Source organism: Ixodes scapularis, unplaced genomic scaffold (genome assembly GCF_016920785.2).
Source record: "Ixodes scapularis isolate PalLabHiFi unplaced genomic scaffold, ASM1692078v2 PGA_scaffold1__304_contigs__length_218370807, whole genome shotgun sequence".
Classification (NCBI taxonomy): Eukaryota; Metazoa; Arthropoda; class Arachnida; order Ixodida; family Ixodidae; genus Ixodes; species Ixodes scapularis.
In genome coordinates, this window is record NW_024609846.1 from 136259391 (window position 1) to 136277242 (window position 17852).

The 17852-nt window shown below is 46.1% G+C and overlaps 1 protein-coding gene across 1 annotated transcript in view; it reads right to left on the reverse strand.

Annotated features, from left to right (window-relative positions):
* Positions 1-5757: 5757 nt before the first annotated feature.
* The window catches only part of LOC120844417, a 31568-nt gene continuing 19473 nt past the window's right edge, over positions 5758-17852 (reverse strand). The window contains exon 5 of the mRNA XM_040216207.1: positions 5758-5941. Within this exon, the coding sequence (XP_040072141.1) occupies positions 5758-5941 (184 nt within the window). The remainder of the gene's footprint in view (positions 5942-17852) is intronic.

Here is a 17852-nt window from a genome sequence, read left to right on the forward strand (position 1 = left end):
TGCTAATTAGCTTTTTCTGCGCACAGTGTGCAACGTGAAAATGGGGCGGGCTTTGCCCGAGTTTGTTATTTCTTCCTCGTGTGTGAAAGGGGGCATTCACGCGGTTACCTTCGAGAGGTGGTAGCATGGGGTCACCTTCTTGCAGCTTGTTTCCCTTCAAAATATTTAAATGGAGCGATACGTAGATACAATTCTCGAAGGATTTGTGCGACGTTGATTTTCCTGCGCCCATGTATAAGGCGCTGTTTAGCACGGGCCATGAACATGGTGTCCTTAAAAGCGCAAGAAAAATACTCGTGCTTCCCGGTGTTAACACATTTTTTTTTTAAACTACGCACACCTACGACACCGGTAAAAATATCCCTGGAAGAGAGGTAACTGCTCGTTCCGCGTGGCGTCCATTGTATCCTCTGGAAAAAAACGGGGACTCTTGAGCATGTCTTTCTAGAGTACTGGGACGGCGTTCGTCTTTGCGGCGTCTCCTAATGTACCCTAAAAAGTGACTTGCCGCTAATCTTCAAACGATTAGGTTTTGGACGATTGATAACAAGGATGTCATGCCTTTTGACCTGATCATGTTATTATGTTTACATAGTGTTACGTAGTCCAACTCAGTTTGTTTCAACACGTTTATTGCCAGACAACATCTGCTCTACATAAAGTTCGCTTATCTCTTTATGTAGGTAAAAACGAATGAAAGATTAGCCGGCGGCGCTGGTTATCACGGCAGGCGATAACGTGCGCTCCCCAATGGTGATACATGGCAAGGCCAGCGTAGAATACGAAATCGCTGATACACCCCCCCCCCCCACACACACACACACACTCACACAATTCTACAGTTTTTCGCACACCAACCGTTCTGGCTTCCGTCTCACGCGCGTGCTTCGCCTAGGCACCGGCGCGTCATCACATAGTCCTGACGATGGAGCTCTTTCAGGAAATGCAACATGAAATTCAGTCTCACACATATCACTGGCATGAGGCAACTCAGTGTCACCACGCGCTTCATCATCATGCTCATGCTTGAGTGAGGAATGCCGACGGTGGTCCTCGTGTAATTACCAAGCACGTCATTGCGGACTTTAACAATTTTTCCTGGGCGCCACTTCATGATCTCACCGCAGACAGTACGTACAAGAACATAATAACCAGCGCAAAACACACGTGGCAGGTCACGACACTTATTTGCTTGACACACCACCCTCTCCAATTTGGCCATAATTTAGGCTTCAAGACTTGGTTCCAAGATGGATAACCTTGTGCGAAACTTACGCTTCAAAAATAATTCTACTGGTGTTTTCCCAGTAAAGTTATGTCGAGTCGTTCGGTACCCAAAAATAAAGTTATCAACTTCGTGTTGAAGGCTCCTGTAACCTGTTTCTTTTGTCTTCTAACGACTGCTTCAGCAGCGACTGCTTTACAGTTTATACTGCGCGTTCTCCTGAACCATTAGACCGCGGATGATACGGCGGCGTGAGGGTGTGCTTAACACCGTTAGCTGACAAAAAATCTTCAAATTATTTTGCTCGGACTTGCGGCCCATTAGCTGTTACTACCTCACATGGTAAACCATGACTTGCAAACAATGACCGCACTGTTTCCACCGTCCTTTGAGCCGTGGTAGAGCTCATGATCTTTACCTCTACCGATTTCGAGTAGGAATCTACAGCCACAAAAAACATGTTGTGCTCTTTTTGAGCAAAGTCGAGATGTACTCTCTCCCAGCTGTTCGTACACCACCTCCAAGGGATCAAGGGTGCTGGTTGCCCCACTGATCTAACACTTTAACAGATGTCCCACTGTCTCACACTCTGTTTACGACAGCTGTCAATTCCTGGCCACCAGACCATGGAGCTGGCTAGTGCCTTCATTTTGGTAATACCAATATGCTGTTCGTGCAGCAAAGACACAACTTCCTTTTGCAAAGGCTGTGATACCACCACTCTGTTGGCCCAACTTAAGCAACCGTCATCTACAGAAAAATCAAAGCGCCTAACAAAGAAAGGCTGAAGCTGTTCGTTAACAGATCGGGGCCAACCGTTCCACGTCGTTTCGCGCACTGCACTTAAGATCGCGTCTTTCGGGGTTTCTCGTTCAATAACTTTGGCGGTTATCGGCAGTTCCCTAACAGTTAAAAAGTAAAAAAAATTCCTCATTGTCATCGGCGGTTTCAGACATCGGAAAACGGGACAAGCCATCGGCGTTGGTAATTTTTTTTTCCAGCTTTGTGCCGAATGCGGAACCGATAGTTGGACAAGTATATGACCCAACGGTGCACTCTAGCAGCCGCTACTGCACTGGTATGGTGTTTTGCACCGAAGATCACCGCAAGTGGCTGACTTTCTGTTACTACGGTGAAGGTTCGTTCAGACAGATACTTATGCAATTTTATTCAAAAGAGGATGACCAGCGCTTTCTTTTCAATGTGTGCATAGTTACGCTCTGCTAGAGTCATAGATCATGACGTAAACGCTATCGGCTTTTCTACGCCATCGACCACGTGTGACAAAACCGCACCTAAACCATACACAGAGGGGTCACACGTCATGTGTATTTCTTTTTTCACGTCATACAGCTCTAGAACCAAGTCGCGGCTGAGCAGCTCTTTACATCGTATAAAACACTCGTCACACTGGATCGACCAGTTCCATACGTTGCCCTTTCGGAGCAGCTGGTGGAGAGGCTCTAGCAAATTTGCGAGATTTGGCAAAAATTTTGCGTAGAAGTTTACGCGTCCTAAAGATGCATTCAGCCATGTCAGATTACTGGGTTTTGGCGCACCTCCAATGGCCTTCACCTTGTCTGCTGTAGGATGCAGACCCTGGTTATCTGGCTCGTGTCCCAGCTACTGAACGTGTTCTTGAAAACAATTGCATTTCGTTGCGTTCACCCTGACGCCGTGTTCACTCAGCGCCTTTACCACTTCCTCTGTGCGACTGTAGCACTCTGTTTGGTCTACGCCAGCAATCAGCACGTCGTCCAAGTAACAGGCAGCACCAGGAATGCATTGTAAAACCTTGTCCATCACGGCCTGTAACATGGCGGGTGCACCTTGCTACGCTATATGGTAACCGCTGGAACCTAGAAAAACCTAAAAAGGCCGGTGTGCGTGTTTACCGGGGGCAGCTGTTGCGCTCCCTCGTCCAACTCGAGCTGTAGGTAGGCCCTAGAGAGGTCCAAAACTGTAAACACGGTTCCACCAGCCAGGGTCGTAAAGATGTTCTCAGGAAGTCGTAAAGAAGAGTGGTTCACTTCAATGGCCTGGCTCACCGTTACTCTGTAGTCCCCACACATCCTTATTTCTTTGCAACCACTTTTCGGCACAATTACTAGAGCCCACGTCCTGTGCCTGACCCGGTAAATGACACCCGCCTTTCCTAAGTCTGCCAATTATTTTCCCCCTGCTCGCGCAAAGCATATGAAACTCGTCTCGCCTTTCGAAAAAACGGTATTTGCGTCGGCTTTTAACCTAAGGCTACCTTTGAAGCCCTTGATAGCTCCATACCCGGGTTCACACATGTCAGCATACTGCTCTTTTAGGCATTTTTGTGCCTTCACTGTTTCTGTGTTTCTTGCCGCTTGTACTATCGCGTGCAATATGAGTTGAAACAGTGATCCGGCCTGTACACGGTACTACCTGGGCCGCCTGCCGCATCGCTCCGTAAACACGGCGCACCTGAAGGCCAAGATAAATTCTCACTTGCGCTCACTGCGCCGCTGAGCTCTTCCGGCCGTCTGCTAGCGAAAATATTGGCCGACGGAACTACCATCACGATGCGCGTGCCGTGTAGCTCAATGTTCACGTTTTCAGCTGACATGCATCTCAGTGAATTTCAAGAAAGCGCCGAAGTAGAAAATGCGTTGTCACGCTCGTATCTCTTTGAGGGACGCTGCCTGACGAAGCTGCCTTGGCCTCCAAAAGGAGCCGATCTGAATATCATCAAACACATTTGGAGGCGCATCAAGGTAGCCATGTCACGGCGTCCCCTCCACCGCGCCACTGACCACAAATTGTGGAAAGCAATGAGAGGTGAATGGGAGTGGCTTCGGGCTGAGCCAGAGTTCGTTGCCGCGCCTTATGATTTCTTATCAAACATGATGAGAGCCGCAATCACATGTCAGGGGAAAATGACGCCGTATTAAATTATTTTGTAAGTTTCACTGAGCCTCAGGACCCCCTGAATCGAACTTCTGCCGATTGGAACAAAGCTGGATGCTACGGTTGCGACACACTGTTTCACTGGTGCCTCCTTGATCCCGACCTTCTTGTATATTGCACTTGAACTGCCACGCCGACTAATAACCTTTGGTGTCTTACCTTGTCCTCTGCAAATATTCTTTCGATGAAGTTTCAGGCTCCTTCTCCTAGCAAATATATGACTGGTTGTCCCACTATATTAAGACTAGGAATTTGTAAACAAAAAACTGGTGTCTTGTCAGCAACTTGTTTTGTTTGAAACAAACACGTGGGCCCATTAATAAACAAATCGTATTTTTGAACGATTTAATATTAATCAAAATGGCAACACCTTCTCAGTAACTTGTATGGTTACCGTTTTTCTAAAGAGCTGTGGACAATAAAAAAGGAAAAAAAAAAGTAAATCCCTTGGAGCCGGACTAAATCCGGCATACAGATTTTAGCCTATATATAACTATGTCTTACTTTGGGCTTGCACTTAATCAAACAAAAACAACCTGCAAGGTATTTTGATGTGGCTTTCAAAAACGGTAGTCGCAGCTGCAATTTAGGAAACTTCAACAATTTTTCTTCCCCAGTCAGCGTTTTTTCTACGTGATTCTGGGCGATAGAGTAAAATAGATCAATTCCAAAAGAGGGACAACAAGTGTAATCTTTAGCCCCCCCCCCCCCCCCCCCCCCCTTTTCCCCGCCCTACTACACACATGCCCGCTGTCGCACCCGCCGTCTCACTTGCAGACTGCCGGATGAGCGCAGTGGCGCAGCGAGCGCAAGGGAGATTTTATCTCGGCCCCAGTCTGTGCCGTGTGCGCGGAGCAAGGCGACAGGCGGCGCAGGTAGCACAGTGCGCTGGGCGGAGCGCTGTTTCAGCTCATATTGTCCGCGATGGTACTTTAAGCGCAACTTCGGTTAGATTCTGCACAGCGTCATGCAGGTCTATCTTAATTTTCGCGAGCCAGCCACGACCCAGAAGAGCCGGCATACTAGCACCGTTTTCCTGTCTAGCAACTACGAGTGGCAAGTGATACGTTTCATTTCCATAGCTAACTTCGACCTGCGCAACTCCCTTTACGCCAATGGAAGTACCATTGTACACTCCGAGATTAACATCTTCGTTCCGGCATGCCTTATTTGGGAAATGCTCGGCAACGCCTTTTTCTGACATTATAACATTATAATAATAACAGACGGTATCTAATTCCATCGCAGTTTCTTTACCGTTGAACGTAAGCCTAACAACGATGGGAGGCGGACTTCTAGCATTGTTCGCTTTACAATTCGCAAGCAAGTCTTTCTCTTCGAGTCTCTCCTGAACCTTGGGCACGACCTTTGTCTTGCACATTCCGGTTACGTGCCCTGGTTTGGAACACACAAAGCAGCGGCTATTCAAGAAAGGGCAACTTACAGGCGCATGTTGTCGGCCGCATCTATGACAAGCGTGAACATTTTGGTTGGTCTTTCTTGGCAGGTACCTTTCTGGCGGCTGACGTCTCGCTGCTTATTCCTAGTTGCTTTGTCGCGGCCGGCTTGCGTGACTTGCCGAAGCCCCGGTGCCTCTACACGACCTCGGAGCTTGTTGTGGCGGTGTCATCCAGCATGTCCTTGGTGTCCTTTTGTGCTGCTTCCATGGCAGTGACGATGTTGCAGGCTCGCTCGCATTGACCTCGTTGTCCGGCTGCGCAAGAAGACGGCACCAGATGGTGTCCGTCTTCCGGCAATCGGCCGGTCTCAAAGAGTGTCCTAATGGAAGTTTCCAAAGGAACACGTCGAAGCCTGTCTTTTCAGTGCCACGGTAAATTGTGGGATGCTTTCACTTGGCTCCTGGTGTCGCCGATAGAAGTGGTCCCTCTCGGTAACCACGGACGGTTTCGGAGCGTAGTGCTGCTGCAGTACCTTCGCCGCATCTTCGTACCTCACCTCGGTGGGCGTCTTCGGCAACAGCAGACTGCGTAGCGTCACGTAAGCCTTTTCTCCTAGTACTGTCAAGAAGACAGTCAACTTCTTACTGGCGTCAATTCTGTTGGCACTTGAAAACAGCTCGAACTTTTCGAGATAGATGTCGATGTTGCCTGTGTCCTGGCAGAACTCTGCCAGCTTTCCTAGGGAGGACGTCATTGCGTCTGGCTGGTCTGGCTTCACAATACCATCCTCGTCGCCATTTGTTACATAGGCCAACGCAGTCTGTTTCAACAAGTTTATTTCCAGACAGCATCTGCTGTACATACAGTTCGCGTATCTTTTTATATAGGTAAAAACGAATAAAAGATTACCCGGCGTCGCTGGTTATCACAGCAGGCGCTAAAGTGCGCTCCCCAATGCTGATACATGGCTAGGCCAGCGTACAATAGGAAATCGCTGATACAACACATAGTATCTGGAGTATTCCAATGGCCGTGCGCTATGCCGACAGCGATGCATGTGAGGCACGGGAGTACTTCCACGAAGGTGTAATAACAAACGTCGAAGATAGGAACACACAGCACTGCGTTTCTGAGTGACTCCTGAACATCCAAGTGCTGCTGTCGATGAGGCAATTTTAGAACTTGAGAGCTAGCCAAACGTTGGCTCGACTTTTTAACTTCCATTTACTTTTAGCTTGCCTCGCTTTATGCTTGTGTCCTTGCGTTTGATTTTACATGTTAAGAAACCGGTAGTAAAGAAAAAAAGAGTGTCGTGACATGCTGGAAAGACACTCGCTTAACGATCGAAATGGTTTGGGCTCGATTCCCATGCGGCGGAAGTGCTTTTTTACAGCGATGCCCTTTTTCTTGCAGTCAGAATCAATCAGAGCCGAGCCTCGCGGCCACGCTTTTATCCAGGCTTCATTTTTGGGCTTAACGAAATGCCGAAAACCCAGTGAAAGAACGTTTCACGTTAAAAAAAGAAAAAAATTCTGCTGTCAGACTTAGTTTTGTACTTTTTTTATGCCTTGTACAGATTAGTCATGACTGCAATTTACTTCAAGGAGAGTTAGTTTTAATTCCAGAGGGTGCTGTTTTTACGGAACGATACAAACTTGCGTTCAAGTATAAAGTTTGTATGTTGTTCTTCTCTTTGCTTTTTTTAAATTGTTTCTTCTACGCACTTGTTTATGTGACCCCCCCCCCCCCACACACACACACACACTTCCGTTGCATAATGCCTAAATGCGCAGTAGGCAGGATGTAAATGAGAATAAACGAAGAGAAAATAATAAAAGTAATTGACCGGGAACTTATAATGGAACGGTAAGGAGTGCCTACAGAAGTATCTCTTTAACACAACTACACTCCTCGTAAACTTTTTCTGGATCTGTTGCAAGGCTAGCGTGACTTTCGCAGTGCTCGAAAACGTCCACTTCGCACGCGAGCGGTGACAATGAGACGAGAGACGAAGCAACGTCCATTGCTCTGGCAGCAGCCGGGCTGAATCACTTTGGAGGCGGCGCTAGCCTTGGCAACGTAGCTTAAAACAGTATACATAGGGTTGAGCTTCTTGAGGACAACCAAGTGTGAAAGTCACTTTGGCGTACTCGAAGAAGCGCTCCGTGCATCCCGAAATAATAGGGTTGAATATAAATTTTGAAATCGTAGAACACGTGAAGGAGGTTTGGCGGTTTTTCGTGGGAAACCCACTGGACAAACCCTGAAGTTAGATCACCACACGTTAAACGTCAAGAAGAGACAGAAAGAGTTTTAGCTGAGTTGGAGTCAGGAAGCAAAGCGATACAGTATTATATTCTGCCTCGTGACATGTGGTGTACTTCCAACTGTTATATGACAAAAAACGAAAATTATATTTCCTTGAAGCGAGACAACTTCATTTCTCGACCGCAGAAAAGATCGGTAATCTAGAATACGCTGTCAACACCACCTCGATCAATCAAGGCCTGCGAGCGACCTCCCCCTCCGCCATAGAACGTCACCACTGTTTGATGGCACAAGTGAACCCGAGCCCGGTGCCAGAGGTCCTTCAATGCATTGATTGGACACGAGGCTTCGCCGAGCGCTGACGCAGCACCCGTTTCCAATTTGTGTTTTCTCTCAATCTCACCGTGATGACGTCAGAGGTTTAGTGCACAGGCTGTGATTATTCTAGATGGTGTCGGCCCTGTAGAGTATAGTCTTGCATATACAGGGTATTCCATATAAGTTGAGCCAAGATTTAGAAATATTCCGGTGCATTTTAGGAAGACCAAAGCAAACATATAATTTTGTTCATTGTTTCTAACGAGTCAATATATTTGTTGTGTTTTTTCCAATGAACTAATTAATTAAGACCAAGCAATTAACTTTTGAAATATTCAATTTTAAGCTAAAGCTCAAATGACAAAGTTGTAGAGCGTCCCCAGAAACATCGAATTCAGTGGTTTTATTTAAGAAACCTCTAACAAGGTTCGTTCTTCCGGGCTTCAAAAAAAAATGTCCGAATTATAAAAAAATGCGAATTTCTCAAACAGCTTTCAGTCAACAGGGCTCTATTTAGCATTCATGCATGGTATATTGAAGCCACGGCTGAGAGCACTGCAATACAACGTGCACATGCTCAAAGTAACACTTTTTTTATAATTAAAAAAAATATTTCGAAGCTCATAAAGGAAAGAAAAATTCTAGGTATCTTGATAAAAAAAACACACTTAATTGAATGCTTCTGGGGACGCTCTGCATATTTGTCACTGGAACGTTTGCTCTAAAGTAAATATTAAAAAGGTTAATTCATTAAGAAAAACTAATTATTTAATTGGCAAAAATAAAAAAATAGCCTGACGCTCCAAACAATGAAAATATTTATTCGCTTGGTTTCGTATTTCTAAAATGCACCAAAGATATGTGAACCTTAGCTCAAGTTACGTGGAATACCTTGTGTATTTGGTTACCAACACATGGGTTGCTCCTGTAACATTTTAGTGATTCTCTTCAAGATAACACATTTTCTTACCATTGATGTTTCGTACAAGTTCCATGACTGCAGGAAGACGTTTGGGCCCGTGATTTTGCACGTTGTACCAGAAATGCTATCTTCTATGTGTGTCCTAATTATGATGGCGTCGATGGGAGCAGTGCTGAAGACATGGACAAACGGGCCTTAGTATTAGAGACGGGAATCACAGATGGGTTAAGTGTTTAATGCTCCGTCACCTAGCGCTGTGTGGAACGGTTTTCGATTGTTCTTGAAAGGCTGACTAATCCTCACTAGGATACCTTATATTTATTGTGAAGGAGACAGAGGCTTGACGACCGGTTTTAATTATGCTTATATTTAAACTGACCCGGGCGCTGCCCCGAGGGGGCAGCGCGAGCTATCGGGGACGGTGGTGATGATGGCGATAATCAGGGTGATGGCTGCACGGGCCGATGGATAGGTCACATTGTATACGGAATCCCGCCCTTAATGTTACTCCCATTTATCATCCAAAAAGGTGACTGAAGCGCAACCGGCTGTTCAAGACGTGCGCGCGCGAGCTCCGCCGGCTACAACAATGAAACAAAAAGAAGAAAACAAGAGAAGCAGAACGGAGAACATCATGACGCGTCTATATTCTGTTCACTCTTAGGTTGAGAATGCAGCCGATGCCACAAGCACGAGAGCTCGAGGTTGCTGCTTTAAAGCGTTCTTCCGCAGAATGAACACTCGCGCTAGAAATGCACGTCTCAAAGCCAGGAGCGTGGGATACTTCGCGCTTGTAGGTATGGCGGCAGTCTCAGCTTAAGAGTGAACAGAATATAGAAAGCTTCGCCATCTGCAAAAAACTTCAGAAACAAGGCGAAAAAAAAAAACGGGTACAAAGAGCGAATATGTTGAAGCCGTGTCAATTTTACCATGCCGTATGGTGAATGCCGATGGTAGCTTTCAAACGCTTTCCAAAATCTGCGAGGGAGATAGTAATCAGCTCCGTTTGCCCCTAACCACACTCTTAAAAAAAAAAAAAAAAGGTGCTGTAGTACCCTTTTTAAGGGGGTAAGCGATTTGCACACAGGGCTAACCCTTTTTGGAGGTAACGCTAACCCCTGCAACGAGGGTGCGAACTTACCCCCTGGGTTAGGGTGCAACATTGCCTCCTTTTGGAGGTAACCTTAGTTCCTTTTGGGGTTAAAAGTGCATCCTTTCAAGGTCAGCCTTTACGTCGTTTAGGGGGCAACTTCAATCATATTGAGAGGTAAGACGACATAATTGAGGGCGCTGATTTTACCTATTTTTGGAGACAACAGCACCTGCTATAGAGGGCTGGCTTTCGCTCCATATATAGGGAACAGTTATCCCATATGGGGGGCAATAGTACACGCCCCTAGTTTCAACTTTACCCCATTATGGAGGGAACTATGATCCACCTTGGGGTTAAATGTACACGATGAAAAAAACAGCTCAGAAAACGCGGACTACCAAAAACAAACACGACAGGACAGGGCTGTTCTGTCGTGTTTGTTCTTCCTAGTCCGCGCTTTCAAAGGTGTTTTCCCCATCATGTATAACAGCGACCAACTGGCCCAGTTGACCACTTTATTACAGGTTAAATGTAGACTTGATGGAATCAATTTTACCCCCTAAAGAAAGGTACTATGGCCCTTTGCGGGCGTGATAGTACATGCTTCAATGGTGGGCCTTATAATAGATGAAGACGGCCTAGTTCTGAAAATAAATGGCAATGTTTTATTGTGGCTGTCACAAACAAAATGGCATAAAAATCAATGGCATGGCTAGACATCTTATAAAAGTTACAAGATGAAACCACTAAGCGCATTAAAGACATTTGGACCAACACTTTCGGGGCTCTATAGTTCGCGACAGTCAATAAAATTATCACAAAAAAGTACATAATCAATGTCTACCCGGAAAGTAACAGTGAATGCTTGGAACACCGCTTGAAATAGCGAAGCTTCACCGGGGTGAACTCAAATCACTGAGTATTGTACAAACCAGAATCAAAACGAAAGCACTGTGACATAACATAGATTCTGTGTCACACATATTGCAAACATCAATGCAAGCCGAGACACGACTAGCAATGACTTGTGTGTTGCAACTCAAGGACAGCAGTACCCCATGACCGTCCTATCCACAGTAGTCGAATGAAGGCTGGTGTAGAGAAAAACAGAGTCCGGGATTTGCTTTTCTAAGGGGGAAAGAAGAAAGGGCTTGTCTTTCCTGCTGCTAACGAGCTGCAACAAACTACAGCGAAGGCCAAAGAGATCTAACCCCCATCAAATGAATCGCAAAAATTGGTTTTGACTATCTTGTATTTAAACCGTGCAAGCCATTAAAAACCATCTCGTATTTTAACCTTGCAATCACAAATCAATGTGAACATGGAGCCACAACCCTCGAATGCTTTCAGGCACCGAGTATGAAGTAGACTGAAATAAATTAAGTATGCCAATGATGCACAAAGCAAAAAGCTGTGATTTTGGAAATTACAAAAAATGTGTCTATAAAGCAATATCATTCGCCTTCGGCAACGCTCAGAATAAACCATCCTGCCTTATGTGAAAAAAAGCTTTAAACAAACGACATAAAAAAAATTTCCTAAACCTGCATAAAAAGGCTTTTAAAAAAAAGAAACACTTTTTGGAATTTCTTTTAGGTTTGAAAGCAATGTGTTGCACGTAACTCCACATTTGAGTGTTTTAGATCAAATAAGTACTCTAATGCAATGAATCTGCGGCTGAACTGGTGATGGTAGTCATAGTTAAATATGAAGTAGAGGCAGAATGCAACCAGGACTGCCTCAGCAGGTGACGCGGCTTCGAGGTCTCCCTTTACTGCCACATAACTGGGCGCCACAGGATTAAGTATTCTTGAGCTGACAGCCACCGGGTAGATTCCGCTGCCTGCCTGGAACCAAAAAAAAGGTGAAAATCATGTGATGTGAACTTGAAAACTATCATCCCTAATTTAAAGAAACTCTGGAGAAATATTAGAATTTTCTAAGACGCATTTAGAGCATTTGATGGCCCACTGATTCCAGCATTATGAAGCATCAACCATACATACCAGACGTGAGCAGTTTAACTGTTGACTAACCACCATTGACTAAAATTATCACATGCCGGGTGGTAATCGTAGATTAGTAAGCACTTTGTATTCACTGGTAATGTTTAAATTTTTCACCACGATTTACTTAGGTGACTAAAAATCTTAGTCAAAGGGGTACAACTACTGTAGCAGGTTATTATATACAAGTGCTGATTGTTGGGCGAGTTGGTATCGCACGTTAAAAAAACATGATTACGCTTTAGGACAAGGACAGAGGAAGAACATACTTGAACACCCATGAGCGCCAACCCTAACTGCCGAAGTTCGGCAAATATGCAAATATTTTTGCCGAAGTGCTCTGCCAGATTAAAATTGAATGTATGTTTTATTTAGACATGAGAAGAACAGCACACAAGGAGAAAAACACAAAAAAAGAGCACACCGGAAAAGCGGCTTCTGTGTCTTACTCTACTTTATTTACTCAAAGTATACCCTCGATTTTCTCTGGAAAATGAACGAACACCACGCACACACACACACAAAAAAAGATAAAAATCAAGAACTTCATTTCAAGTGCCCAAATGCGAACCAGAACATCAAAATAATATATCTTACTACGCTTACCTGCAGTAAAGAGTGTTAAGAACTGTCACGAGATGCGTCCAAGGTAGCAGGCATGCAGTACCCTCGACGAAATAACCCTACAACGTTGACGCAGGAAAAAAGAAATATATTCAACCAACTTCAAATAATGCAAACTCGAGCTATCAGACTCGCCTACTGAATGATGAGACTTTTAAAAATGCCTGATCACACGCAAAAAAAAAAAAAAAGCCAGGACAACAATATACTTGCTAGTTTCTTTGCCGGCAATAGATTATTGATCTTATTCCGTAATATACTAGTATTGATGTTTGCGAAGCGCACGAATAATTTCTAACCGCCAAATGTCGAACTTCAGCAAATATGTAAATTCTTTTTGCCGAATTTATTTGCAAGATTAAAATCGAATGTATGTTTTATTTAGGCATGAGAAGAACAGCACACAAGGACGAAAACACAAAAAAGAACACCGGAAACGACACACTCAAGCGCCTTGTGTGTCTTAGTGTAATTGATTTACTCGAAGTATACCCTCAATTTTCTTTCGGAAATAAACAAATAGCACAACACAAAATAAACATAAAGATCAAGAGCCCCATCTCAAGTGCACAGGTGGGAAGAAAATCAAAATAAAATGTCGGACTACGGTTATGAGGTATCCACACGAAGGAGAAATCCGCCTCTTTCCTCCGCGGAGCGCGCGTCACGTGAGACATACGTCATCCCTTTTTGACGCCTCGCGGCGCCGTCCTCCTCCGTAACCGCTCATTCACACTGGAAGCGGATCCGCGTTCGCAACCGCTTTGCGAACGCGGATCCGCTTCCAGTGTGAATGAGCGGTAACGGAGGCGCGGAGGCTTCGTGCTGTCAGCACGAAAGCTCCGCCGGTGCACGCGGCGGAGCCGGGGACGGAATTTCCCGGGTTGTTGACGTCACGAGCTCCGTCCGCGGAGTTCTCCTTCGTGTGGATACCCCTTTACCGGCAATAAACAGTGTTAAGAACTGTCACGAGATGCGTCCAATGTAGCAGGCATCCAGTATTTTCGACGAAATTACCCTACAACGTTGCCGCAGGACGAAAGAAATATATTCAATCAACTTCAAATAATCCAAACTTGAGCCATATCTAACTCGCCTACTGAATGATCAGACATTTAGAAGTGCCTGATCACACGCAAAGAAAATGCCAAGGCAATAAATAGTCTTGCTGCCGGTAACAACTTCTTGACCTTATTCCGTAATATACTACTATTAATGTTTTTGAAGCGCACGAATAGTTAGCTTCGACATTTATATTCGGTATTTCAAGATAACGTGACATTTTACCAAAATATTCATTAAACTTCTTTAAATTAAAAAAATGGTGGTATTAAAGATCAGTGTTTAACACTGACTTTTACAAATATCAACGACGTTGAGAATTAATCGCGCCGGTTGGCCAGTGCCGCCAATGAATGCCTCATCGACTACTGCTCTGCGAAAAAACAAACAAAAAAGAACGCAACAACCACCTTATGAGATTTTCAAATATTTGATCAGACCGTCAAATTAACGTCCGATGCGACACACCAACAGCCCCAAAAAGAGAAAACCACCTACCCCCTCACGCCTTAAATGTAGGCGACCCCCGATTCACAAGGCGTCTTGACGCCCGGCTCCAGGCTCGCCGGGCCGCCGCTCTCCCCGTTCCTCCACCCGCACACAGATACACCGGGAAAAGCTCCTGGCTACGCCACTGGTTAGCGTATGTCAACCTTCTAAATATGAGCTAGTGCAAGCGACAGTCATTCCTGTTCTTGCTCTTTATGAACTTCGATGGTCTAAACCGTGTCTGCGTTCACGCCACACACAAATTTTATCGAACGCTCGATGCCTTCAAACGTGCCAACATGTCCGCCAACCCTTTGTCTAAGGAAGACGGGGGTCGCCATTCCGGGGCGGTCATAACCGGTGCCAACTGCCGCCCGCGCAGAACATTTCCTTACCTGCATACGATGCACACGACTTAGATCTTCGACTGAAGTCAATGCCGCGCTCTCGGTGACTTCGTAAGAAGAGACTGAGCCGATCAGAACAATAAAGAACGTCCCTGCGCTGGCACGCCTCCGTCGAACGTTCGAGAAGAAAGACCGTTATGATCGGAGCGGAGCGTCGGCGGGGAACGCGCTTGGCACCGGGCAGGCGCTCTCCCACGCCTGCACGAAGAATGACGCGTCATACGAGGAGACCAATTAGCGAACTCGTTTGCGCCTTTCCACGGCCAATCGCGGCGCCCAGGCTCTGGCAGCGCCCAAACAGATGCACCTTTTGTGAGGTAATATTTACCTCGTTGCTGCTCCTTCGAAGGGAACTTCACGTTGTAGCAACGCATTCTTAGTGTCTGCTGCGCCTGAGGAGGTAACCAGGGGAGCGCTCCCCCCCCTGTCCCGGAGGAGGGCGGTAAAGGCGGTCTGTTACCTCCTTTTGGTCCCCTTTTTTCTACGAGTGCAAATCGACCAGCGAAGATGGCATTTTTGGAACGACCCGGTGGAGGCGGTCCACAGTTCAATATGGCAGCTGCTACAAGTTGACTAGACGAGTGATCTTTCCGCGGACGACTCACTACTTTCACTGTCCAGCTGCGGAAGGAGCAGGCGACACAGGCTGGGCATAGGTAAGACTTTTTAAAACACAAAAAGGAAGCAAACTGTCGCTTGCATGGCCATTGCCTTGCCTTTTTTGCTTTGTTGTACAAAGAAATGACGGCAGTTTGCAGTGGTAAGAAGTAAACAACCAGTTGCGAAAAAAAAGACACGCCACCTGCTTCCATCAGGTTTTTTTGTCGTTCATTATTACAGCGAAGCTGTCTATAGTAAGGTTCTGGCAGGTCGTGTCCGGGGTTAGAACGAGCGCAGACTAACAATTTTGTGAAGTTAATTTGGCCTTCCTCGAATAAAAAACTCGAAGTAAATAACAAAAATAAAGCGTTGGACGCGCGTGCAAAATGGATTTTGTTTAGGCTTTCGCATTGGAAAAGTTAATGCTGCTGACACCGGCGCCGCACGCGCGCGCCTTCCCCACGCGTGACGTCTCTCTCCCCCTGACATTGTGCAATGTCGCGCGCACTTCGGCGGCCACCTGCTGAAGATCGCGCCACTGTTCTTATCAGTTGGACTTCAGACTTTACATGGGTCGCACTCGTGTCGTACGTTCCAAAGAGGGTCAGTCGGAGTACGAGGAGCGTCGGCGCGCCCAGAAACGATAATGGGCGTGCCTGCAACGTGAAATCGCCGTTGCCACTGCTCCCAGCCCGACGTAGCAAATCCCACCAGAGCGCCAGCTTCGCTGGACTTCCCTCTTCACGGGTTAGAAGGGCTCTCAATTTGTTTATGTTCTTCCTCTGAGATCACGAATGTTAGCGCTTACAATTTTTCTCGCTCCAGACCAACCTCGGTACTACGTAGGGGTCCTACCTAGCACCGGGATTATTACTGCTCTAAGGGTCTTAGAGCAGTAATAATCCCGCGTAAAGAACCGATGCGTTCGAACAGATGTGACTCGATGGTCCGCACGGTACGGCGACCTGAACCCTCATACGGATCGCCGAGTTAAAGGAACTGACGTAGCGATCATCTGTGTACTTCTTGCTGCTCCGTCGAATTCCGTGGATCAGTTTCGACGGCGTTGGAGTGCTCCACTGGGCGGGCGCTGAAACAAATTTAGCGGGAGGAGAAGGCCAACTTGAATTGGATCAGCAGCGCAAGACGAGCGCTCCGAAAAGGACACGTTTGAAGCACTCGGAATTCGCGAGTGGAGCAGGCCAGTAGATAGAGAAGGTGTGTCTCATCAAACTGCAAGTGTCGGAAGTGGCATGTCTGAAAATATTTGCGCTCTCACACTAAGAAAACAGTTTGCTAACTTTTTACGACATTACGAGACAGCCACATTTTCGTCCGTCTGCCACATTGAGGGAATCGCCGGGTTCTGCGACGGCTTGCTATTTTGGCCGTAACGTAGCTCGTTCGAAAGCAGTCTGGTCCAAAAGAACGTAGGATATGGGCTTACAATTGACTGATAATATAGTGCGGGTCCATACCACACGAGCGAATGAAGTTTTAACGAACAGCGGTCATTTGAGACAATCGACGTTTTAGCGAATGACTAGGGCGCCTGTCAACCCACCCGTCCTCTCCGTTCACACCGCTTCGCATCGACAGTTTTCGGCGGATGATTACAAATGTGTTAACCCACCTGGCCCACCCGTAAACGCCGCTTTTCAGCGTCTGATCGTTAGCTAAAGTGTCTTTTGATGAAACTTTGACGCTTGCTAAAACTTCGTTCGACTATCTGAGTGCGACCTGATAGCAGCAGGGTGTCTTTTTTAACGCTTGGCCTTGAGCACGTGCTCGTTGCCTTTGTCGTGCTTTGGATGCGTGCAAGCCCCAGTCTCACGAGGCACCGAGAGTTGTCGAACGTATGCGCAGAGCAAGTCGTCTGCTTCATGCGCAGGAGTTGCGGTGATGTCACAAAGATCCCGAGCTCAATTTGGCTCCGATTGAAGGATAGTGCGTAGACCTCAAAGCAAGCTGTCTTGAAGTCTACCCACTATCCTTCATTGAGAACCAATCGGAGCTCGACGTTCTGACGTCACCACAACCCCTGCAAAAGAAGCAGACGAACCTGTGCACCGTATAAGAATCTCACGCTCGAGGCAGGACAAGGGAATCTCTTCCCTGCCGTTGCCATCTTGTTTCTGGCTCGGCTCCGAACTCGTGTGCTGCTTTTGCACATCTCTGCCCTCTCTGGCTTGCCATTTTTTGAACGGATCGTACCAGAAGGGATGAACGATTTCTTAATTTGCAAACAAAGAATTGTCGTACGATTTTATTTCACACTTTTGAGTGCAGGGGAAAGCAATATGATTTGATTTTGTTAAAATAGGTAAAGGATTTTATTTTAGTAAAATGCTGAAAAATCTGCTTGACCAGGTATTTTTTTATGTTTAAGAAGAAGTAGATAATGCTTGCATGTCAGGTATAGCTGTCCCTTTGTTTTATTTAGTGTCTATTCCTTATCAACTTTTAAGTCATGCAGTCATAGATGGTCAAGCACTCTGTAT